A 25,672-nucleotide genomic window follows, 5' to 3' on the forward strand; every position below is an offset into this window, starting at 1 on the left:
TTTCGTTCTATCTCCGATAACTCGTGGACTTGAGTTAAATGATTTGCTAATCGAACTAAAAATTTAGACCCGCAACCTGGAGTCGGACAATGTTTACATCTTAGTCTCTTCATGTTTCCCCTCTGAAAGGTTGGTTAAAACTGAACTAAACTGTTTGAAACATACAATTTATCGGGCAGATCGGGCAGAAAGGGCAGAAAGGGCACCTTTTTAGCCCTGTGTTTTTTCCCCTGGGCGCGCGTGGAGATCTCGCGTGTAAGTCGTGCGCGTTGAGTCAGGAAACAAGTCATTTTTTTTCAGCCAACTTAGTTTTATTTACAAGTCACACACCACAATGTTTGAAAACTCTTTGTCAGTAATGAAATTCTATACAAATTTTCAGTTCCAAGAACAAAACTAATCTATGTACAAGAAATTATTTACAAAGCAGCGTTAAATGTCTAATGGAATGGTGGTTACCCCATCGTCCAATACTTTTCTTTTGGGGTAAAAGTACGAAAAACCATCACGAACTTGTTCGTATGTATACAAACTGTTATTAACTACACGGAAACCTTTATTTAGTCCTGAACTGCTTTGTTTGGTCAGTAGAACATTAAGATATTTTTCTTTATTGATATCATTACATGTTTTGTTTACTCCTTTGCAACTAAACTTATCGTAGGAACCAAAGCAATAATAGGTTTTACTACTGAGACCGATTATTCCTTCCCCTGACTATTCTTCTTTGAAAAGACCGGGTGTTCGCTTATCATATGCTTTGTTCTCTGGTGTATCGGTTCTGGGGAACCAGTTAAACTTATCCTTTTGAAATTCTGCCCTTAACTCAGGTTTGACTAAACTATCAACTGATTGACCCGCGATCGCGATATAGGCAGAGTCTGTATCCATTTCACAATACTGAAAATCACTACGATCTAAATACTTGTCAAGAAAATCAAAATAGAACTGAAGCATTCTGAGTTTAGCATACTGATAAACAAAAAATCCGATTTGCATGGGTAGATTCAACTTGACCGTTTTCTTGCAAGACTGGACTTCATAAGTGTTCTCTTCGATCCGGTCAATCTGTCTGAAGAAGGGTGTGTTGATAAGCCGTGAGGCCTTTGTTTCTTCGCAGAACTTAACCTCTCTGTGACGTTCTTGGTCCGTGATCGTCTTCCCGTAACTGGAATTCCCGACCTAATAAATAATGTATCAGAACATTAATAAGGTTTGCATAAGGAAAAAAGTGGCAAAATGCTTGTACAAATGAAATCATACTTACTAATTTCATTGTATCTGCGATGATGGCTTTGTTCGGGTCCACATCCCCAGCACGCCTGGCATCGGAGACAGCTTCTCCAAAGGGCTGGAAACAAGGAACGGGTGTGTACTCGACCACTTGGTAAATCCTGGTGACTTCTAACCCGTGCTCCAAGTACCATTTAATGAGCGGTGTGGCCAACAAGATCTTTTCTCCAAAATAGCTACCTATTAGACTTCTACGAGGTTGAGGCATGACATGTTGCTCCTCGGCAAAGGTTTGCATGTATTCACCAATATCGTCTTTAGAAATCTGCGTGTTTTTGAAGATTGGACACATTTCGGAGAACTTGGGTTTCAGATGGTCAGGTACTGTGATGTCACACTCGACAACACCAAAGAGAGACTCGTCTCTGATAGCTTTTATGATCTGATTTTGATCCAGGGTCTGGTGGTGGTCAAGGGGTCGGTGAAACTTTCTGTTCATGAAATATTGTACCGCAGAGTTAGTTTTTTTCATTCGGCGCCACTGGCACTCCCACATCTCCACGAGATTGTAGCCTTGATCTCTGATATACTTTGAATTTGCTGTAGTTTCTTCCCTGAGCTCAGCCATTGGTTTCTTTCTTTTTTCATTCATTTCCTTTCCTTTAGTTAGGTAGCAGTTATGACCATGCCACCAACAGCCGTGGAACTGGAAAACTGTTTGTGAAGGACCATGAAAACCATCCACTGGGAGCCTTCTTTCACCTGTGCGTTTTTCCGTGTCGTTCATCTGGTGACGTATGCGAACTCCCATTTCCTCAGCTTTCCATTCCAACCACTCGGTGGCCATCTTGGTGGAGCTTTCTTTTTTGAAGTTGGTTTCTTCGCGTCGTCTCGTAAAAGATCCTGTGAGCATGTTTTGCATGATGGCCCAGAGATAGAGCGCGTTGGCGTCATATCCTACTATTTTCTGGCACATTTTTGGTTCTTTGCCTTGATCTGTTATCTCTCTCTCTCTGATCTTGGTCTTGCCTTTTTCATGATATCGGTGGAAGATGATGCTGGGGCCTCCTACCATATTTTTCTTGAACAAGGTGTATAAATCTTTATTTTTCTCGTCAAAGAGAGAAAAGAAAATGCCAGGTTCCAGGGTTGTAAACAGATAAGTCAAGGTGACACCGGGGATGGAAATACCTTGTCGCAGCATGTCAATGTTCTTGTCTTTCCAAAAGGCGCACATCTTTTCAAGGGCATCGCAGAAGGGTTGGACATCAAGGTTGTTATACCAGATCAGAAAATCTTTAAATGTCTGCATGTTGTTGTCAGACCACACTTGTTGGCAGTACTGGTACTCTTGCTCTGTGTTGTTTTCGTTTTTCAGTGTAGAGAAGAAGGCGTCGTGAGGAGGAAGAGAAGGGTGGTCTAACTTGTCAAGCGAATCCATCCATTCGTATGGGAAGAAACCTTTGGTTTGCGGACATTCGTACGCTTTCAGGAATTTGGCATAGCTGAACCCAGAAGCAAGAAAGTTGGTGACATCGAGAAAGCGAAGGTGGTTGGTCTTCAAGCACATGAAATTGTTGTTACGTTTTATGGTGAACTGTACTTCCTCATTCTGGACCAGGACAGGGAAGAGAAATTCTTTGACGGCATTCAAGTCATATTTACCAGAATTGAAGCCCAGGACAGGAAGTTCTTGCAGATATTCTTGGAAACGATCTCTCAGTTTCTTTAAAGGGTGTACTTTTTTCTCCTTAGGTTCTGGGCTGTTGTCCTCTGGTCTGTGATATTCACACTCGTGATCATTTCCACTCTGATCCTCGTGTTCGCGATCTAAGGCCCTGTAAAACGAGGCACCTTGTTCTTCTACGTCATCGTCAATAAAGGCACGATCCTCTTCTGTCTCAGATTCTATGTCTTCTTCTTCATCATCGGTCTCCATAAGATCTTCTCCTTCATCATCGCTATCTTCTTGGACGCTAACGTCTGTACCACTCTCTCCGGTCTGTTGTTCTGACTTTTGTTTTATTTCTTCTAGCTTTTGGTCTATCGCTTCAAATAGGAATGAAAACTCTTGCTTCATCAGGTCGGAGCTCTTTTGACTGATTTCCACTAGGTAGTCTATCATCTCTTTGACGAGGTGTTTGGAGTCCCCAGTTGACACAAAACACTTGGGTTGGTCGTAGTCTGGAACGTTGGAACAGACACTGACACTTAGAGGGATATGCTTGGCGCTCCAGGTGAGTTTTTCTGTATCACTGAGACTGGTGTGCGAGCTGAACATGCATTCGAAGTCAAAGGTGGCTCTGTATGGAAAGTACTTTAAATGTTGTGGAATGGACAAGCCTTCATCTTCGAGCAGCTGAAAGATGGTGGGTGGCGTCTTGTATGCACCGCCAGGAAACATGTAATGGACTTTGGCCTCGCAGGTTCGCTCATGACGATTTAACTTGAATCCATCTTTCCAATATTTTCCACATCGAGAGCAGCTGTAGGACTTGGCATACTTCTTTAAATCTTTGATATAAGAAAAGTGATTCTGGTACAGGTTGAGGTAAAGAGTACTTGGGTAGTGGCAAAGGGAGCGGTGAACCAATTGTGCAGCAATGTCTGGAACTGTATTTTCTTCTTCGGTATTGTCTTCATCTCCCTCCTCTCCATCGGACTTGGTGGGTTCAAGGGAATAGACGGAAATGTTCACTTCGTAGAGGTGTTCTAGATCAGGAAGTTCTTTCAGCTTCACACCAAAAAACTTCTTTTTCTCAGGGAAAAATTCTCTATATCGCTCATAGTAATGCTTGGTATCCCGCTCCAGATTCTTTGGGTGACAACCGTTGTGGAGTGCCAAAGCGCGAAAGAAGCACAAATTGTCGCTGTAGATTTTACCGGTCCGGTAGTTGCGATCCAAGGCATCAATACCGCGATTTTCCACGATGTAGTGAGGCAGACTTTGACCTCTCCCTATCGGATGGCCTCGTAGCTTGGTGACGAAGAAAGTGATATTGGTCACCTGTTCTACGACCCATTTGGAGTTGGGGCGACGTTGGCGTACCCATTCTAGGACATCGAGATTCTGCAATGCTTCACGGACATGTGGTAGATCGGCTGCGGTTGTGATTTGAAAGGGCGCTTCAAAGACTTGCTCGTTATTTCTGGAGGCATAGCAATATTGTAGTGCACCGGTCTCGTTATTTCTCAGAATGAAACCAAAGGAGACATTAAGTTTAAACACGGTGGACTGGTCGGTAAAGATCTCGTCAAGGTGCTGTATAACCTCTTGAGATTGCGGGGAAGACAGACGATAGTTGTACCAGTCCAGGATCCGGTTTTGGCGGTTGAATCGAGTGCGGATTTGCTGCCAGTGTCGACAGTACTCGAGAACAGAACTTTGTTGGACTTCAGGTAAGTCAGTCAAGGTTCTTGGATCTTCCTGCCAGCTGGAACTTGAAGTTGCTTTTTTCTCGATAGGATTGGGCTTCATTTTCTTGGGTTTTGACTCTAAATGGGAAATAAAAATTCCAATGTCTATTCCCAAATCCAAACGAGGTATCCAGAAACACAAAAGAGTTGTTTATACAATGTACTGTTTAACATACTCAAATTAGCATACGACTAATCCAATTTTTTCCACTTCATCGCTTTTACCTAACATTTGTGTAGGATTAACTCTCTGGACAAAAGATTTTTTTTCCATCATGTCTAAAATATGTTGTGCCAAGCCTCTATACAAAGGCAAACCAAAGACTTGTTCGAACATACTCTAGCCTCTATTGTTTTAACATCCCACGGCTAAAATTTGCATACGACTAATCCAATTGTTCCACTCCACTGCCCTCACCTCAAATTTGCATACGGTGCAGCTTTCAAACAAAAGACACGTTCAAACATGCCATAGCCTCTATTGTGTTGCAAGAAGCAAGTAAAAAGTTACCTACGACTAATCCTTCACACAAAATATAACTTTATCTTACTGAAATACAACAGAAAAGTTCACTGCTTCCTACCTGTTTCCTCGTCCCTTGGACGCTTCTTACTTAAAGAGGGTTTTGTGTGAGCTGTTTGCTGGTGCGCTCTAAATGGAGCCAGATTGTAAAATGTCTCTCCACAGGTACTACACTTATACTCCCGCTGAGCCGCTCGGCGTCCATGAACTTGTTTCACGTGGCGCTGCAAGTGTGACATTCGATGAAAGCTCTTGTCGCACTTATCACACTGATGTTGTTTTTCGTTGGTATGTGTCTGTTCATGGCGTCTCAGGTTGTCCACACGAGTAAACACTTTACCACACGTCTCACATGCAAAGCGAGCACTTTTGGCAGGAGGTATGTCTACATCATCCTAAAACATCAAATGAATCGTATATTAACTACCTCGACAAGCTAGAGAAATAAAGTACTTACTAAAACACTTACCTGTGCTGCTCGTTTCCTGCCTGATCCACTTTGTATTTGGTTTAAAGATGGCTCCATCATTTCTGCAATAAACGATGACTCTTGAGTCTACAAGAAATACATAGTTTGTTAGGGAAAGATTAACTTTAATAAGTGCGTTAATAAGTAAAAAATTCAACTTACCCCTTCTGGAAAGCATAAAGCCATCATTCGATCCAACATCTGATCGCTTGGAGTCTCATCGCGCCAGATGCAATTTTCAAACTCATTCAAAGTGGTATCAAAATCCATGATAACTACTCAAACTCACAACTTGCGAATGATGTGCTTGGAAGAAAGCGAGCTTTTATAAGCTCAAGAACAATAAACTATGACATCATCGATCTAAAATAAACCTGTCAAACGGGTTTTACCAGCATTCTAAATATAGAACACGTTAATTAAACCCACCGCACTATGAATAAAGACAAAAGACTCTTGCGTCATCGACGCTAATTTATTCCACCGCATTTTATTCATGAGTTCAAGACAATAGGTTATGTCATAAAACAAAAATAAACCAGTTATATCAACCAGGCTAAAAATAGAACCTGACAAACCGGTCAAACCAGTATACTTAATTAAATCCACCACATTTTATTCATGAGATGAGGACAATAGCCTATGACGTCATCGGCATTAATGTATTCCTCCCCACCTTAATGAGAATCCTCCCCAAAAAAGGGGATAATTTCATCCCTCCTATACTACTCATATAAGTATGTGCCTCCCCAAACAGTATGGGTATTGCGCCATTTCGGTCGAAAAAGGGGTATACATTTTGCCCATTTTTGTCTGGAATTGGGTATAGCTTTTCAGTGAGGGAACTACGGCAGTGTATGAACATATTTGTCGTTTCAAATACAAGTGCATAAGAAAGAAAAAGTAATATACGAATTGTAAGTGGTTTAAGAAATTTTTTATTTGGCATTCTAATCTAAGTAGTGATGACATAAATTCTTACACACCAGGTCTCAAAACGGGTGTGAAAATGACATTTTTTGATCTGAAATAGGGCCAGGATTGGGAGAACTGGGCGGCACACCCCCACCAAGAATTCCCAGGAGTACCCCGGGTTTCTTAGGTATGTGGGATTGAAGCTTTCCATTAAATCATATGCGGGTTTCTGCTGTGCTCTTTAATAATCCATTTTCGCGATGGCGCCATTCTACTACCTCTACCAGAATCCTTCAGGGTATTGCTTTCTTGTGCAAATTAAGGCTTTTGTTATTTAAACCTCAATGGGACTGAACTTTGTCTCTTCCTAAATTATGCGCACACATACACATAAGAAGAGGAAATTTGAAAGAAGCAGCTTCTTTTGCGTATTATCAAATGACCTGTATTGGGAAAACAAAACACGCATACAAGCTAAAGAGACGTCATCGTGCAAATGGCCCATTATTTTTGCATAGGGTTATGACATGTCTAAATAGAATTATCTTTTAGCGTTTGGGTTGAACAAAACAACTACTCTCTCACCATGATCTTCTCGAATGAGTTGTTCATCATGGCAATCAGCATGTTCAAGGCTACAATCACAGTACAGATCACATACGCCATCAAAAACAGACGACCAAAGGCAGACGTAAGACGAAAGCTGGGATCCTTGACAGCGATATCACCTTCTTCAACAAGACCCAGCAACAACCAAAACATGGCCAATAGGGAATTGGGGTGGCTAGGAATGAAAAGAAAAATGGAAACGTCAAATCCCGTTGATACGGGCATGCACTAATGGGAGGGTATCCGTATTAATGAGAGGTGTCCTTACCAAACGGGTCCTGGCCTGTTATTTATCATAATTAAACATACACGTATGTTGAAACAGAATACAGTGAAACCTCTATTAAGCGGACCCCTACGGGACCTGCCCAAGTGTCCGCTTAATAGTGGGTGTCCGTTTAATAGAGGTTTGCAAAAATTGCGCAATGTTTGTTAACGATTAACATACAACGGTTACTTTGTACTGTGATAAAGTTCCATGTTGTTAAGGAGGCGCTGGACTTTGTGCAAGACTTTTAAGTGAAATTTGATCGCGGATGACAATCATACGGTCGGATATCGGTCTACTCAGTTTATTGACAGCTAAATGTATTGATTTATCTTTATTAATCGACTACAGTACGTATTTCAAGGACGTAATCCAATACTACTATTGTCAATTCAGTCCGGTGTCCGCTTAATAGAGGTTTTAAACGATAGAAATTTGCCAAATACAATCTGTTTTAGTGTCCGCGTCCGCTTAATAGGAGTGTCCACTAAATAGGGGTTCGTTTATAAAGGGAAATATAAGACGTTAATTTCGTGACCCGGCTTAGTGTCCGCTTAATAGAGGGTGTCCGCTTAATTGGGGGTCCGCTAAATAGAGGTTTATCGCACCGTAAATGCCGACATTCTAAGCTTACATAAAGCCGTTATTCTGTGGACTATATGGCAGTGAAAACACTCAAAAAGTTGCTTATTAAGTCGCGTCTACCGTAGCACTGTGAATTACGACATGCTATCACCTGACGGCTATAATATACCTTTGGAAAAACTGACACATTTATGATTTGAGAAAGAACAGTGTACGTACGTGAGACTCTCCGGTTTCCTTAAATACCTATACTTAATTGTAACAACAACTTCACGCCTTTTAAAAAGCTCTCTTAATAAGCGGTCGACATACACAAGGTTTAAATGTGTACATACTTGTCATATGGATGGGAGTCCTGTGGGTCGCTTGTCATGTTCTGCTTCTGTAATTCTATCTGTGAGGTGACATAGAAGGAATACACCTTCACAACGCCGGTCGCGAACGACAGATAAAGCAAGAGGTAAATAAACAGAAATCGACCCACATCTTTGAGCATCTTGTAGAGGGACAACTGCAGAGGACCCAAAACAGAGTCTATCTGGAAAATTTGGGACCAGACACAATGAGTATAAGATATAAATTTTGCCAAGGCTAAAAGTAGCGCTCCAGTGTTAATACTAACAGGTTACTTGACATACTAAACCTTAAAATTATGCTTATAATTAATTATACAATTTGGTAACGTTCATTAAGATGTTTCGATACAGATTTTCGGGGACCATACTGATGTTTTTCAATCGTTTTAAAAGTAATTTTTGTCCTTGGCAGATCGCTACAAAATCTTCAGCAGTGACTGACTTTGAATAGAAGTTTGTTAAAATGCGGTTTTTAGTAAAATCGATATCACTATGACAACAATAAACAAAAAACTTTGAAATCGAATTATATCCGAATTTTGCGCGAAAGTGTGGTGTTAAGCAAATAAACTCCGTAAGAAGTAAAAAATTCTGTATGTTTGAATTCAAACAAAACGTAAATGTATTTCAAACCTTATATTTTCAATAGTCGTGATAAAATGTTTAATAAAAGGGTTCTAAATAACTCACATTAAACCTACCTAAGTAACGTCAAAAGGCAGCTTAACCTCATACTTCGATGCAAGGAAAGTTTGGTGTATTTTTTTTCTTGCAATCCCGAAAACTAACCTGTTTTCACACCACCTGTCTAGGAGCAACTTTACTCTAAATTTTGATTTTTAGCGCTTTTATGAGTATCTCTAGAACGGCTCGACAGAATTCTTTTTAATTCTCATCACATAACCTTATTCATGATGTATATAATTATTTATAAAATAACTAAGATAGTACGCGCGCTCTGATTGACCGAGAGGAGTGTTTGCATGAGAGTATGTGAACATGGTTGTGACGTCAAGATGTTTTGCTTGTCGTGTGCTAATCACGCAATGCAAGCACAACTTTGAAAAAGTTTTTGAGTTCAAAACTCGACAAGTTTACCTTATTTACCCATTCCTTCGTGGGCTGAAACTTGGAAAATCTTTACAAACAAGCTGTGTCAATTTTTTTTCGCTTAAGCTGACATTTTAAGTGAGAAAAATCCGTATTTTGGAAAGCATCCTTTTGTAAAACAAGAACTGATTATGCGAGGCAGACTTCGTGTACAAGATTTTGTGACTGGTAAGAATTTCTCTTTTAATCAGGGCCATAACAGAGAGTTTTGCGTTTTTCTCGGGAAAGTTATTTTATAAAAGCAATAGAAAACTTTTTTCCTGTGTTTGCACAGCCTGAACACTCGAGCGGTTAAGAGAATTCTCGACAGTTTGGTTTGCATAACACTGTCTCGAATTCTCCCAACCCCTCTCGCGTTTATATCAGGCTATGCAAACACTGAAAACGTTTTCTATTGCTTAAGCCTGACACTTTCATTAAGATTGATTTACTGTAACACCTTGAAATTTCAAGACGAACCTTGCCTACGAATCGGCCAATAAAATCCGCGTTACTGTTTTTACGTTATGCTAATGTTTCCAAATTGATGCCCATAGATATGAAAGTAATTCTTTTTCTTGTACAAGAAACTGTTCTGACGGCTCTCTCGTCCGCTTTGTAAATGCCTCGTCACGTGAAAGCTTGGAAATTCATGCGTACTCAATCACAGAACGAAGAGCCTCTTTCTCGTGAAAATTTGTATAAAGATTGGCTTTGAGCTGTTCTTAAATATAAAGTATGAACTCAGGAAGATTTGAGAATTCCTTAGTTTAAATTTTGGTGACGTTATATGAAAGCCAACAATTATAGCTAAGTACGTGCTTTGTCATCAACATTCTCAATCCTTCCGAGATTTTATTTTTACTTGGTAATTATACTTTTGAAAACTTACATTTCTAAAGATTTTCAGTTCAATAGAGATCTTTATTTCGTGCACTCAAAGCATTTGCATCATGAAATATACATCCTCCAATAATTACGAAGCTCTTTTTGTTATTTACATAAAATTGCGTAGAACAACTAGCGCTTGAAAAGGCACACAATCTAAATTTTAAATAATTTGTTTTCACAGCAACCGACCTTATTACATGTAATTTTGGCGACACCAAAATTAAGTGTCACTAAAGTTAAATCGTCGCTAAATTAGTATAGGTAATAGCTTGATTTGTAGTGCTATTTGGCATAAATACCACTCGTGATATTTCGAAATTGTTATTTAAATTGTTATTAAATTTGGAACAATTTTGAAATATCACGAGTGGTATTTATGCCAAATATCACGCACAAATCATACTATACTGTTTATACTACTACCCGCAAAAGGGTTCTAATTTTTACATGTAGGTATTTCAAATTAAACTGAAATACTGCTGCTCTAAGCCAATCAGATTGCAGAAATTTCCCATGTAGTGGTATAAAAGTGGGTACAATATGAAATTCTGCCAATTTGGTTAGTGCTGTCGTGCGGGCCTTGACACAGTCTGCTAGTGTCAGTTGAGAAAAGAAACTAAGGCAAGCGAACAAACAAGAAACAGAACTTCAATGATAAAAAAACGTATAATTCAAGATGGCGTTCAGATATCATTCTCGTCCCCAGAGACATTCGGCTTTATTTGTAACCGACCAGTGGCTCTGGACGCAATGGAAAATACGATTTTTTTTCATTGGCTGAAGTCAATTGAATGCGCAAATAAAATTAAAAATATAATCTACTGCGCATAACATTTTACTCGTGCCCTCTCGACCTACAAACATAAGATCCGTGTCTGAGTTTCGTTGATTGCGACAATCCTGTTTTGTTTACATGCAGTAGCAGTGAAGAAGAGAATTGCAGGTAAAGTTTGAGAAGTTTCTACGAAGATAATTATAACGAGCCTTGACAAAGAAATTATTGCCTTCGTTGTGCGCTAAACTTTGCCCCTGTCTCGACCGTCACATCGATATCTCCTGGGAAACTGAAAGGAGGAGTAATGGTTAGTTAGCTCTTCCTGTTGCTCCTTGCTCGGTAAAAATGAAGCGATTGATACTGTACTTGTATGGCGTTATTAATTAGCCTAATCAGTTTTTCTAATTCCTCTGGATATTCTTCGGTGCTACAGTGGGAAAGGAAATCAAGCTCCGACTACATTACAGAAATGATATGTACGTTAAGTTTATCGCAGTGTGCTTTTGATTTATTGTATTTTCTGCTGAAAGAACATCTCCTTTGCTATACTAAAGTCAAGATATTAATATTTTGTTATATGCCTTTATTTCATTAGACCACTGATGGCAGTGCACAAAGCCAGAACTGAATTGCTTATGAATCATTTTGGGCTGCGTGGAAAAGGCAATTTTTTAATTGTGTAAAGATGATCGAGCAAGTACTCTTTCCAATTTACGTTTTCTTTGACTTAATTAATGCTTAAATCATGTTTAGATAATTCGGCTCTAAAAGGCTCTGTGGCCGACCTGTTACAAATGTTTTGCAAGAAAATATTCTCATCCTAACTGTCCTTGCTTGGCTTCCAGTCACGTAGCATTCAGGGAGAGATGAACAAGGGGCTCTGGGATTGATTATTTCTGGTGAACAGCAAAGAAGGAGCTATGATTTGCGCAATTTTTTTTTGATAAATAATTATGTTATATATCTGATCACTACATAAGGTAGCACAAGGCTCTCAACATTTTGGTTTAAGATAAAACTTAACTGTTTGAAAAACAAAACCGGTCTAGATTTATTGACAATGTTATGGACAACTGAGGTGCTGATAAATAAAATAATAAATGAAGAACATCCTAAGGGAGTCTACTTTGCGCCATACTGGGGCAAGTGGTTGTTGATGATAACATGTGGTTTTTGCAGTATGTCACCTTTAATAGGGTGGGTAAGATAATAGCTTGAGCAATAGTAATATCAATAGTTTACTCGCTAATCCTAACCACACCTGCTCTCCACCCGTCCTTGAGCTTTGCACACAGCATTGGCTTACTGAGGCACAGGGCATCTTAGTTTACTTGGTTATTGACAAATAATGATGGGCCAAATTAAAACTTGCTTCCACTCGTCATTGATTCATTCCTGGTAAAAATTTTTCTTAGTTGGAAACCCTCATGTTATAACACAAAATAATGAATTTTATGGGAACTAAACAATTATACATTAGCAAAAGCTGTGAGGAGATATTGTATTTTAACCCTATAAAGCACCACATTCAGTTTCAATACAACTGCAGAGGGTACAGATTAGGGGTGGGGCACTACCCCCCCAAAAAGCAGTTCAGGTTGGCCCTGCAGTATGGTTCTTGCCTTGCCAAATTTTGACTACCCTATGTGATTTTCACTATCCTATTTCGGGCCTGATCCAAAATTCTATCCCCAATTTCAAACCAGGTCTTGCACTCGACTCTCAAAACATGATGAGAGAAGCTACCTAAGAAAATGCTTTCGGGTTGTGTGTTACTCAAAGTGTACTTCTTAGGGGAGGGGGGGATCTCTTAAACCATAGAGTCTATATACAGTGTGTATATCAGTCTACATTTCACTGTTCCAGATAAGAAAGGACGAGCTATAGAGCTTATGATAAACTGTTGTAGGCATTCAGATGGTAAAAAGTAGAGCAATAAAAAATGCAGGGTTTTTTCTTGTTTTTTTCTCTTTGTGCATTCCCCAATCACCCTAAATGTCTGGAACAGGTTACCATAACTACTTCTCTAAGCCTCCTACCCCCACATACAAATCCCCCAGTTATAGGCCCATTTACCAGTAAGCAATAAAAAATGCCCCCCTGGTTATAAGCCCTCCCCTAAGAAAACAAATACCCTTAAAACCCCTTCCAAAGATGTGTAACCAATGAGCTCATAAGTGGTACTTAAACAGGTTTCTCTCTGGATGCATTTGCATAATTACCATCTCTTCCTACTAAACTAGTGTCCTGGCAACACTTTTTATTAGTAACCGGTAATCAAAAGTGCATATAACTGTCTATACCCCTACAAAAGAGGTGACAAGAGCTCACCTATAGTGTGAAAGTTACAAAACCATGAATACCATAAATATTAAGGATGCTATGGCGTTGCAAAGAAAAAGCTAATATTGGGTGAGAAAACAAAACCTCAAACAGCAGTGGTAATTACTTTGTGGTTTTGAGGTTTGGTCATGCATGTGTACTGAACATTATGGTGATGGTCACTACACAATCAACATTTTTCAGGTATTAATGATTTTCTGAGTCTGACAGCAAAATTATTGAAAACTCTCTCTTTGAGTTACTGATGATGATTTTTAGTTAGGAGATGATACCTGAAATCTTTAGGAGGATAAACCCTTTTAGCAGAATACCCTGGGGCCCCCAGAAACACCAAATGACCCAGAAGTTTTATGATTAGGGTTAGGAAACTGGGGTTCAAGTTTCAGTTAGGGTTGATATACAGAGAAAACTGAACTGGAATTTGATTCACTCAGTACTGTATAAAGTTGCCATGCGTGGAAGCCCATGGAGGTGTATTAGACTCTCACTTCTCCTGGACAAACCTTGTAATATATGTTTTTTACCCTGGGTCGGTAAAATGATTAATATTGATTTGTTTCGACGTAAATCTTTCGGTTGTCTAACACGTGTTGTACACAAAAGCTCAGGGGCAAAATTAAAACCACGACATGCGACACCACAAAAGGAAATAAACAGAGGAAAAAACACAACCAGCTCGATCGAGTGAAATGAAATATATATCTTACTCTCCTAACACAACACATGAATGTTTTCGTTTCAAAAAGTGTTCATAAGTAAGGTAGCAGTTGCAGGACATGGAACAAGATACCTTTTTAGACTGACTTTTTCCCGCATTATATCGATCTTCGCGATATTACTTTCGCAGTGTTTGTTCGCCAAACGTATTACAAAAAAAACTCATATAACTCAGACGATAGTTTGCCGGTTAATTGTCTCAGTTCTGCAAACCAACAGTGTGTTCAGCCGGTTTCTGTTACTGTCTTCTTCTTTTAACTCCAAATTATCAGTGAATCCAAGTTGAGTGAAGTGGTGCATTTTCAAAACATCCCAAAGAAGCCGCTATGTGGAGAGAGCTCAGGAAGTAAACTTTTTCCCCCAGTGGAGCGGTGAGGGACAAAAATCCGTTATGAGCATGAGCAGTGATATTTGCAACTTCTGCACATGCGCGACCGGATGTCAGAAATTTTCTGACATCCGGTAACGGCTGCTTTCAGAGCCCCTCGTTTCCCGACCACATGACCAAGAAACGACGGGCTCTGGGGACGAGAATGTTCAGATACAGTCTCTACCATGTGACTTGCGCGCGCATACATTTACGACATGACCGCACGGTAAACTTAAAGTTACAACAATAATGCTGTTCAAAATTCAAGGTCAGTCTATACGACAGTCAGTTTCACACACAATATGCTGTTTGACGGTTGACTATGACGTGTGGACAGCATTGAGTTTCGTTTGTTTCGTCCAAAATTAAGATTCAGAACGTTGTATTATTTTGATTTAATGAAGCTAATGACGTTTATTATTTTGACCATGGGCGGCTCCAGTTTTATCACATAAATGTTCTATTGTCGTCGTAAAAGTTTTGAATACCTTAATTCGCCAAAATCTCAGTTCGTGAAATCGTTAAAATTAAATGACTTAGGGTATTTCGATACAGTTTTTCAGAGGCCATACCGATACTTTTCAATCGATTTAAAATTGATTTTATCCTTGTCTGATCGCTATAAAATTTTCACCAATGATTGACTATAGATTGAAATCTGTCAAAATGTGGGCTTTAGTAAGATCGATATTACTATGACAACAATAAACAAAAAACTATGAAACTGATAAACGCCTAGTTTTGCGCGATTTAGACCAGATCTAGACACTTCAGTGTGAGTATTGTCAATGTTTTACATTCAAAAGATACGATAAATTCAAACTAAAATGTACTAGTCATGGAGGGATGTATAGTGCGCATTATTTTGGGAAAATTAGCATAACGTCAAAACAGTGAATGTTGTAACGCAGAATTTTGACCGGGAAGTAGAATAGGTTTGTCTTGAAATTTCAAGGTGTTGCAGTGAATCAATCTTAATGAAAGTTTCAGACCTTATTATCTACATTATGAAGATTATGTGAAGAGATTTTAAAAAAATTGGCTCGAGTCGTTTCAGAGATGTACAAAAAAGTGCTAAAAGTCCAAATTTGGAATGAAGTTGCACTTAGACAGGTGGTGAGAAAACGAGTTAGTTTTCAAGATAGCAAGAACGAAAATGCATCAAAATATGATATTAGGCAACATTCTGACGCAACTTAAGAATAATTTGAGTCATTTATAACGTTTTTATTAAATAATCTATCAAGGTTATTGAAAATTTAAGGTTTGAAATATATTTTCGTTTTAGTCGATTTCAAACATACAGAATTTTTTACTTCTCACGGAGATTATTAGTCTGCTACACAGCCGTTTTTAGTGTGTCGTCACGCAACGCTCCTCCACACTAGCGGCTGCTGAAAATTGAACCACATTCCTTTCTCGCGATTAGCCCATTAGAATTCAGCTCCCATTTTCTGGAAGGTGTTCGCGCCACGTTTGCGGTATGGTGACTTCTCCAATCACAGTTTTGCTTTTATCGGTGCACCATGTGTGAATAACAGAACATCAAAATCATCGCGCGAAAACAAGCAATCAACGGGCTTGGAGCTTTGACGGGTTAACTTTTTTACACAAGGAGTGATACAGATCAGGCAGAGAAAAGCTTCAGTACGAGTAAACTTTGTTGTAGTAATTACATAATTAGACCATTACCGCTTAAAACATTGACTATCAACTTAACATGCTACATGCCAGGATTCGTCAGCAGATAACATCGCTTTTTATGGTCTTTTTTTGGATTTAAAGGGCTATGTCATGCTACTTGCTATCTTCTTAAAAAGCCAATTGTATTCCAAAAGTAATGGTCCAGGATTGTCATTCAAGACTATATTTAGGCACTGAAACTATTTCATGTCGTTGGTGTCAACTGATGGCAAGGATGGACATGAATTGAAACTTGAAAAAGTTGGGCCATTTTTTTCAAGGTTTAATGCTATATCTGCAGAATCACCAAAAAATATTATGGTTAGTGCTCCTTGATGACATTTGTTTGAAATCTTCTACATAGCTCTACGGGAGCATTTTCTATGAGGGTAAAGCGCTAAGTAATGACTTCAGCACAGAACTTGACCCAAAACAGCAAAATGTTCGTAACAATTAGCCTCTTTCAATTTGTTAACTTACCTGGAAAATGTGCGTTAAGTGAAAGAAGGCCACCACCGTGGCACTTGCATACAACACATCGGCTATTACAAAAACTTCTTTCCGTGGATCCCATTTTCCAAAACGCCCCCAAGAGATCAACCACATTACATAACTCACAAAAAAGGTAAAGATGATAATCATGTCCACAATATTCCACCATTTTGACATATAAACATAGGATCCCTGTCTTTTTGCCTCTAAGAATTCCTGCATCAGAAAACCCAAGACATTGAAAAATATCACGTAATCTGAAAAGAAACGAGAAATTCATAATGACTGATCAGGATTGGTTTGAGTCTGTAAATTCTAAGCTTTTCCCGCTGAATAGGCAGGTTTGGTATGGAGCATACAGTGGACAAAGTGTAGTGTCTTTACGGATTTAACCAATAATTGATTCAGATTTAACCACTAACACACACCATTGCTAACTCGTGCACACATGTGTATTCTAATCATCATAACACTCACAGCGCATGCTTGATTATACAAACATGGGGGGTGGGGACGGTAGACCTAAATATTTACAAATCCTACATTAAGCTTAACTGTTCAAAGAAGATGATATCTTTAAAGAGGCTGTGCCACGGCCGTCATGTTCATTTTTTTTTTTTTTTTCAGTATTGCCAGTTAGGCGTCCTTAGTTTCTATGGAACTCAGCGTTAGTGTAGAAACTGCTCCTAAATATGAAAAACACAGCTTCGTAGAAACAAATGTACGTAAATGCGTCTCCCAAGCCTTTTATACAACCTCAAGAGAGAATGAGCTAAGAGAGCGAGTTCCAGTGCCCCATGATAATTATTTGACATCTGTTTGAAGTGCGCGCTTGTGATGTCAAGGTTATTTTTGTTTGCTGTTTCCGTAACCCGCGTGGTCTACTTTCTGACGTGAACGTGACATGTTTCGCCTCCAAACATTTGAAGTTTAACTGCCGTTATAGTAATTAGCACGCTAAAGGTTTAAGTTGTTGACATGTTTTTTGATCAACTTGTTCGCCTCATAATTGAGGAATAAATTTCCTTTAAAACGGATTACAGCATTGGAGTCAAAAATTTCACTTTTAGATTAAAGATCGAGATTTTCTTACGGCTGATAGCCTCATTTAAAGTAACGGATATTTAATACTGACACACCGTGAAAGCCAAAGGCAAAAGTTATCACGCGCGAAATACGAAACCTTAAATAAGCGGCTGGCTTCAATTGTTTATACAAATGTGCAAGGTTTTTTTTTCTTTTACCAGGAATATTTCTCGTTCGGAAACAGCGCATTTGCTTTTTTTTTTCTTGAGAGTTTCAAACTCAATTACCTCTTCTTAACGTCTAATACTTGCGATGAATATTTCGTTGTACTAAATCTATGTTCACGGCATATTCAACCCAAGGCCAGCTCAAGCCGCGGCTTATCCTGGCCGAGGGTTTTGGTATGGGCTTATCCAAGCCGCGGCTTACCTTGGACGCGAAAGTGTTCGTATAAATGCACTCAAACGTTGTCCGCGGCTTGCTGAAGCCTTGAATGACTGCTGCGCATGCTCTGTTTTCAATTACATCCCAGACCTTCACGGCCGAGAGACGCGCGTTGCAGTGGCGGGAAAATGAGTCTTGTTTACATTTACAAATAAAAGTGGAAAATGGCGGACAGAGATTCATGTAAAAAAAGAAATGTGTGGAGTGCCCCAGAAGAAAAACAAATCCTGCTAATATGCAACGAGCTTGAGATTGCGGGGCAGCTCGATGTCTACGTTACCTCGGCAAGCGCAAGTTCTCCGATTTTGATTTTAAATCTACGGTTATTAAAAGTACAACCTGGCCGCGAACTAAGCCGTGAACCATTTTTACGAGCAGTTCGCATCTAATATAAGCCGTACTCGTATAAATGGTTCCTTTCGCATTTTATGTAAGCCGCGGCTTATTTTCTCTCGTATAAACGGCCCTAATGTAGGATAATTAGATGCCAATTGAGGTTAACACTGGAGGCAAAGCGGGACTTGATTTGCATATAAGACAGGGGTGAACTGAACACGGACTAGTAGGAGGACTAAAGCGTGACATTGAAAACCAGGCAATTAATGGTTTACCGATATGGAGATTAAGATAGGTAGCCTTCGTGGCATAACGAAATAAAAAAAAATAAATATTCCTTACACCTTAAGCATCACCTATCAAAAAATAAAAATAAAGTGACATACCGATCCACCCAAGACCCATCAACCTTGTCGCAAAGGATTGTTGCATCGAGTTCAGAATTACAAAAACCAGGAAAACCATGTACCAAGTACTGTGGTTGATAAACTTGGAGAAGGGATGCTCGTAGAACTTCCTGAATTTCCACCAGCACTCGTCATCTTCGTCAAAACAAGGAGACTTTCGCAGAAGTCGAAGTGGAATGTAAACAAAACATGTGACAGCAACCACAAGGAATTGAACAATGGACCATAAAAATTTGATTACTCTCCCCACATCCTGCCAATGTGGCCATTGATAGTAAATGATCTCATCAAAGATTCGCTGACATTTGGGACTCGCCACAAACTGAGAATAGAAAGGCAATAGACATATTTAGCTTGAAAGTTTTGTTTCTCAATTCAGAGCACGTAATGGTACCCCAGAGAATAATCTGAAATGTCATACGTCTCCAACCCCTAACCCGTGGGGGATGCGGGGAAAAAAGATCCGTCCATGGGTTAGGGGGGGGATGGGGAGAGACGTATGACATTTCAGACTACCCAAGGAACTGTTTTTTTCAAATGTCGTCCTAGGGACGTGCATCCACGCGCATATTTATGCATATTTCATGACAAAAGAAGAAGACAAAAGGCAAATTTCCTGGAGAAAATCACGTGGTCTGAATAAAGAAAACAAAATATAGAAAGGTGAAAAGGGCTATTTAAATAATGTTCAACGATTTAATTAACACTGTTTGTTTCATAATTGCTAGAACTGTTTATCTTAATTCCCTGAAACTGTTTTGTCTAGTTGTTGCTGTTGCCTCATTATTCCTTAAATTCATCATTAAGAAAGGCTTCCAAAGTGGCACAATGAAAGAAATAAAAATTTGACAAAGAATTTGTTGAAATCGAGTTGTCATGGCAGCGTAATGAGGTCAATATACTTGTTTTACTCAGTGCAGTCGATCACTCAAGTGTAGTCTTCTCGATGTTTGCAAACTCAATCAGACGATTACTATGAGAGAGTTAGCAATAATAGTGTGAGGGCTTGATCTTTTTATCGCCTAGGTCTCCTAGTTCACTGATATACATCCTGTAGCTGACGCTCTTGTAATAGCGGGGAAAGTTCTCTTGCAATTGTAGGCTCTTTTTACAACGCGACGTCCGCTATCTATTCAACGCTAGTTCATCGTTTAATTGGCCGGACACCCCGCTCTAATCTAGGCGAATATTCAGGACGAAGGCATGCTTTTCAAACAGTGGAATTCGGCGAGGTTTTGCTTAATTATTTTAATCACCCTGGTAAGTCATAATACTTGTCTGTCATTGATCTGATTGAAATCCCTTCCAAAACTACTTATAAGAACTTAGGACCACAAGTAAATTATTACGGGTAAGCCAAACCTTCTCTCCCTCTCCCTCAGCTCCCTCGCCATCCTCCCCCGTCGCTTTATCTCGGACCTCGCACGCGGCCGTATAAATGCGAACCTTAAACGAAAATCACACCAAAAAAAAAAAAGCTATACGCAGGCTATTGCATTTTTAAACGCCAAACTTGTCTTTCTTGTTAAACGGTCCGAGGAATCTGCGACAATAAACATGAAACTAAGAAGCGCAAACGAGCGTCGAATTTTGGTGGGTACTGCTGGTTTTCAGTGACGCGCCATTCAAAATAGATTAAAATTTGCCTTAGTCTCTTTCGGGTCACGTGGTCCGAGCGAAGAAGATTGACCGAGAAGGCCTGGGAAAACGCGATCCAGGGACTAGGCAAGATCAAAATAAAAATCGTTCAATTGAGATTAAGTCCAGAATGTGAGAAATGAAACAAGGTAAATATGCATGCAAAGACCCTCGCAAACATTAAGGTCAGAGCAGTTTTTCATATGCGAGATATCCTGCGAAATGTCTTACCCAAATTTATGGAGATTTGTATGGAGACGCCGTGTGACCAACCGCATGGGCACCGATGCAGAAGCGGGAAACCAACAGAAACATCTGTTACTGAGATTTGTTACGAAAGCGTGAATAGACCTATTCGGCTAACTCAGTGTTGTACCCAATTCAAACCCTTTGGGAATAAAACGTTTTGTTTCAGGAATTTTCATATCATTTAAATGAGAATGCCACATTATAATCCAAATACAAGACACAACGAACTTTGATCACGAGAGATTTGAATTGGGTACAACATTGAGTTTAATTGGATCGGAGTAACTTCTGGTCAATGCAGCTTTTTCAGACTAGACCACCTTTAAAGCTAAAAGAGGTTTGCGGTGTTTAGACAGGGCTAAATATGCAATAATCTCAGCCTATAGACATAACAAAAAAGTTAGCCGTTTTTGTCATGTATGCAAATTGACTTTATTGATATTTTTTTTTTGTTTGTTTCATGTCTGTAAAGTAGATTACATACACCCCGCGTCATGCTTAGGAATTATGCAAACGCACTCTATAACAAAACAAAGAGTCCTTTCAAAGCGCAAATTTGTATAAATATTAGTTTTCAACTGCTCTACTTGCTTCATGAAAGAAAACCTATAATTCTTTAGTTATGAATTTTGATGACGTCGTCATCTGAAAACCAGAAATTACATTTCTAAACTCCAAAGTTGTCTAGTGAAACTGTCCTAGGAATCTGCGACAACAAAAGTCAAATGAAAACTATGAAACGCAAACGAACATTGAATTTTGGAAGGGCAAATAAGTAATAAATACATACCAGCTTTCTTTCTTTATCAGCAGCAGTCTTGAGTAGACTCAGACTCTGGTTAAAATCACCTGGCTTGTTCGTTAAAAGACATCCAGTTCCCTTGTCATCCATTATCTGAAGGAGTTGGTCCCAAGTACTTCCTTCAACAACGTCAATGGCAAATTTTTCATATGCTTCTGCTCGCCTTGTGTACTCGTCTCGGCTGTAATGATGCTCGTACAGAGCAATTTTCTCCAAGAGATTAGCATCGTGCAGTGCACCTTCAATGACGTCTTCCCTCTTTGTTCCTTGTTGATTAGAAGAGGTCGGTGATCCACCGTTCGGGTTGTTCCTCCATAACCAATTCAAGCAGATATACAGTGGATCGGAAAGTATGTTTATCCACTGTTGTTCCTCTTCGCGTTCCAGTTTTGTTTCGTAATTTTCTCCTTCCCGTTCACGTCCGCTCCGGCCACATCCACATGGACCGTTGCATCTTATTTGGCTCTGAGGTTTGCCCAGCATGCAGCTGAAAAGACCAGTTTCCCTCAGACGCTCGTGTTCCGCCACAGTTTTGCAGATACTGTTAAGCGTTTCTAGAGTCTTTATCTCTTCTTCTTTACCTTCTGCAATAAGGCTCCATACCTCGTCAGTGTTTTTTTCTGCGAGAGCTTTAAGAAGCTTCTGTCTGTAAGATGGTGTCTCACTTACATCTTCCTCTCCATTTTCCTTTATTTCTTTAACGGTGGTGTTTGTACTTTTTAGCTGTGACCAAAAATTTCTCACTTGCACTTCAGTCCCGTTCCTTACTGCGTTAAAAACGTCGGTATACCTTGAGTCGCCGTCTTCATGTTGTTGTTCGTTTTCATCAATGGTGGAAGCTTGCTCATGTTTTTTTTTTTTTAACGAAGCGTACTGTTAGCACAGAAAACTCGGTTTTCCCAGTTTTGGGTTGGAGTTCAGTTATTTATCAGGATTGGAAGTCAATTCTTAGTTAATCTACTTTTCTTGGAAAGGAAGTAGGAGTTGACGTGTTATCTGACCACCAGAAAAACACTTCACTGACAGCTATTTACATCTCAAATCAATTACAATAACTGAAACACTTCGCAAACCCTTTCATGGAAAAAAGGTCATGCATGAAAAAGGGCAAAAATGCGGTCGACTTTGGTTTGAGAGAGAATGGCAGCTTTTCAATTTGTGCAGCTAGAACTATTTAATGTTCTCCGCCATTCTTCGGCCAGTTAACTATGCTTACCGCTAGAAGCTAAGTACACCAACGTCTACGCTTACAAGAGATTGGTAACGATTTTTTAATTTTTTAGATTTCGTCAAAATGTCAAGAATTCTATTATTGATGATAATAATAGTGCTATTAATTCCTGACGTTTTATGATTGTATTACCTTTAACCACAACCATTTAATTAATGAAGTAATACTTTTTATCTAAATCAACTATTTCGTCATTATATTTTTAAAATTCCTTCTGCTCGTATTCTAGATCTTGTACTACTGGGTTAGTTCTACGAACTATTTAGGCGTCCCACTGACTCAGTCTGCACAATTGTCAGCCTAAAATTGAAATAATTTCATATCCTGCCTTTCTTATATATATATATTTTTTCATGTTGAAAAGCAATTAGTACTAATATTCTGTCTGAGTGAAATATAAATTGACTTGAAATAGCCTGTGAGCAGGCTCACTTATGCGTGCGAGTACGGCGAAAAGAGCTTAAGTCGCCTCCTGCTACTCAGGCTGGCAAAAACAAAACAACAGACAGAGAAATTACTTCCTTGCAAAAATTCCAGTCATGTCCAATACTGCCGCACTGTTACGGACCGTTAAGAACAGTTAACGGACTGTAAGTTCTGCACAAACCGTCACCGTCCCGTGCTGAGCACATACGGAGCGGGCATCTCATTATTACATGAGGGCACAATGCGTTACGGTTCGTTCGATCCGTACGGTCCGAAGACATACGGAGCGTGCATCTCATTATTACATCAGGGCACAATGCGATACGGCTCGTTCGATCCGTACAGTCCGTAGACATACGGAGCGTGCATCTCATTATTACATCAGGGCACAATGCGTTACGGTTCGTTCGATCCGTACAGTCCGTAGACATACGGAGCGTGCATCTCATTATTACATCAGGGCACAATGCGTTACGGTTCGTTCGATCCGTACAGTCCGTAGACATACGGAGCGTGCATCTCATTATTACATCAGGGCACAATGCGATACGGCTCGTTCGATCCGTACGATCCGCACGGCAAGAGAGGCGCACTCCAACTGTAATATTCCTTGTTCTATAAACCATAAACCAACACAAGCGCAAAATCAAAGAAAGGCGCACTCCAAATGTAATATTAATTCCTCGTTCTATAAACCATAAACCAACACAAGCGCAAACCAAGAAAGGCGCACTCCAAGTGTGATATTAATTCCTCGTTAGTACAGACAACTCGGTTTTCCCAATTTTGGGTTGGAGTTCAGTTATTTATCAGGATTGGGAATCAGTTCTTAGTTAATCTGATTTTCTTGGAAAGGAAGTAGGAATTGACGTGTTATCTGACCACCAGAAAAACACTTCACTGACAGCTATTTACATCTCAAATCAATTACAATTAATTCCTGACGTTTTATGATTGTATTACCTTTAACCACAACCATTTAATCAATGAAGTAATGCTTTTTATCTAAACCAACTATTTCACTCAGCTATATTTTTAAAATTCCTTCTGCTCGTACTAGATCTTGTACTACTGGGTTAGTTCTACGAACTATTTAGGCGTCCCACTGACTCAGTCTGCACAATTGTCAGCCTAAAATTGAAATAATTTCATATCCTGCCTTTCTTATATATATATATTTTTTTTTCATGTTGAAAAGCAATTAGTACTAATATTCTGTCTGAGTGAAATATAAATTGACTTGAAATAGCCTGTGAGCAGGCTCATTTATGCGTGCGAGTACGGGGAAAAAAGCTTAAGTCGCCTCCTCCTACTCAGGCTGGCAAAAACAAAACAACAGACAGAGAAATTATTTCCTTGCAAAAATTGTCGCCAAAATTTTTCCCTGAAATCGCACATGTGAGCCTTCTCGTAGGCTAGTTTTAAAATGCCAAAGCACACACAAAACAAACAGTTAAAGCGAATAATGTTCCTGTTTCGCTGGTGCGTGCGAAATCCCACGCGTGTACGCGCGCACACACTCCATATGCACGTGCTCGATTGAACTACTCCAGACTACCTATTTAACATTCATAACTGAATAAAGGACTGAATCGTACCTTTCGCCGCGAAAAGTGAAGTTTTGCTTTCGATCGGAGAAAATAAGGATCCGAAAGGTTGATTTACAAGAGAGGCTTCAAAAGGGAGCATTTCGCAGCTGTATTAGATACGCCACCGGGTACTTATCGGTCCTTTCAGTTCGCGAAACTTTCATCTAACATTTGTTAAATTTGTTTATGCGTTCTCATAATGTCATTAATTTGTACTTGTATTTGTAGGTTTCGAAGAGCAGTTCTCATATATTCCTTAAAGTATACTGGTATTTATTGAGGGTCATATTAAAAAGAACTTGGCAAGCCGAATGCAACTGAGATAAAAGGGTGTTTACTTTTTTATTATTAATTGCCGTAAATTCGGCGAAAAAAAAATTAAAACAAAAAAGGGAACAAGATGAAGATTTTCAAAAAAGAAAACATATATTTTTTGCGGTAATCTTGGTTTGTAATTTCTTTGTACTATATCTTAACAGTTCATGTGCAAGTTAATGATCCATCGGGGATGATCACCAGCAAAATCTTGGTCAAGATGTATATAGTTGTATTTTTTATCACTTGATCATTTTCTGAGAAACTGCAATCCGCATGAAGAGAAGTTCAATGAGAGTAAAAAGAGGAATGTATTTCCGGAATGGGATTTGGTATGACATAAGGAAATTAGTCCATCAGCTGAGACCGGAAAAATTTAAGCTTAACACAAACATGCATGGTAGCAAGGATAAAACGGTAAATCGAAATATAAATTGGCCCCTCATAATCTCCTTTTGGCCGTCATCCTGGATT

General features: G+C 39.4%; 1 protein-coding gene across 1 annotated transcript in view; it reads right to left on the reverse strand.

The window, feature by feature from the left end:
* The window catches only part of LOC140937346 (short transient receptor potential channel 4-like), a 35,054-nt gene extending 13,179 nt beyond the window's left edge, over positions 1–21,875 (reverse strand). Inside the window, exons 1-5 of the mRNA XM_073386901.1 lie at positions 21,626–21,875; positions 18,928–19,270; positions 16,724–16,992; positions 8,355–8,557; positions 7,143–7,341 (exon numbers count right to left, since the gene is read on the reverse strand). Coding sequence (XP_073243002.1) covers positions 7,143–7,341; positions 8,355–8,557; positions 16,724–16,992; positions 18,928–19,270; positions 21,626–21,727 — 1,116 coding nt within the window. The 5' untranslated portion in view covers positions 21,728–21,875. The remainder of the gene's footprint in view (positions 1–7,142; positions 7,342–8,354; positions 8,558–16,723; positions 16,993–18,927; positions 19,271–21,625) is intronic.
* Positions 21,876–25,672: the final 3,797 nt, after the last annotated feature.

This window comes from Porites lutea, chromosome 5 (genome assembly GCF_958299795.1).
Source record: "Porites lutea chromosome 5, jaPorLute2.1, whole genome shotgun sequence".
Taxonomy (NCBI): domain Eukaryota; kingdom Metazoa; phylum Cnidaria; class Anthozoa; order Scleractinia; family Poritidae; genus Porites; species Porites lutea.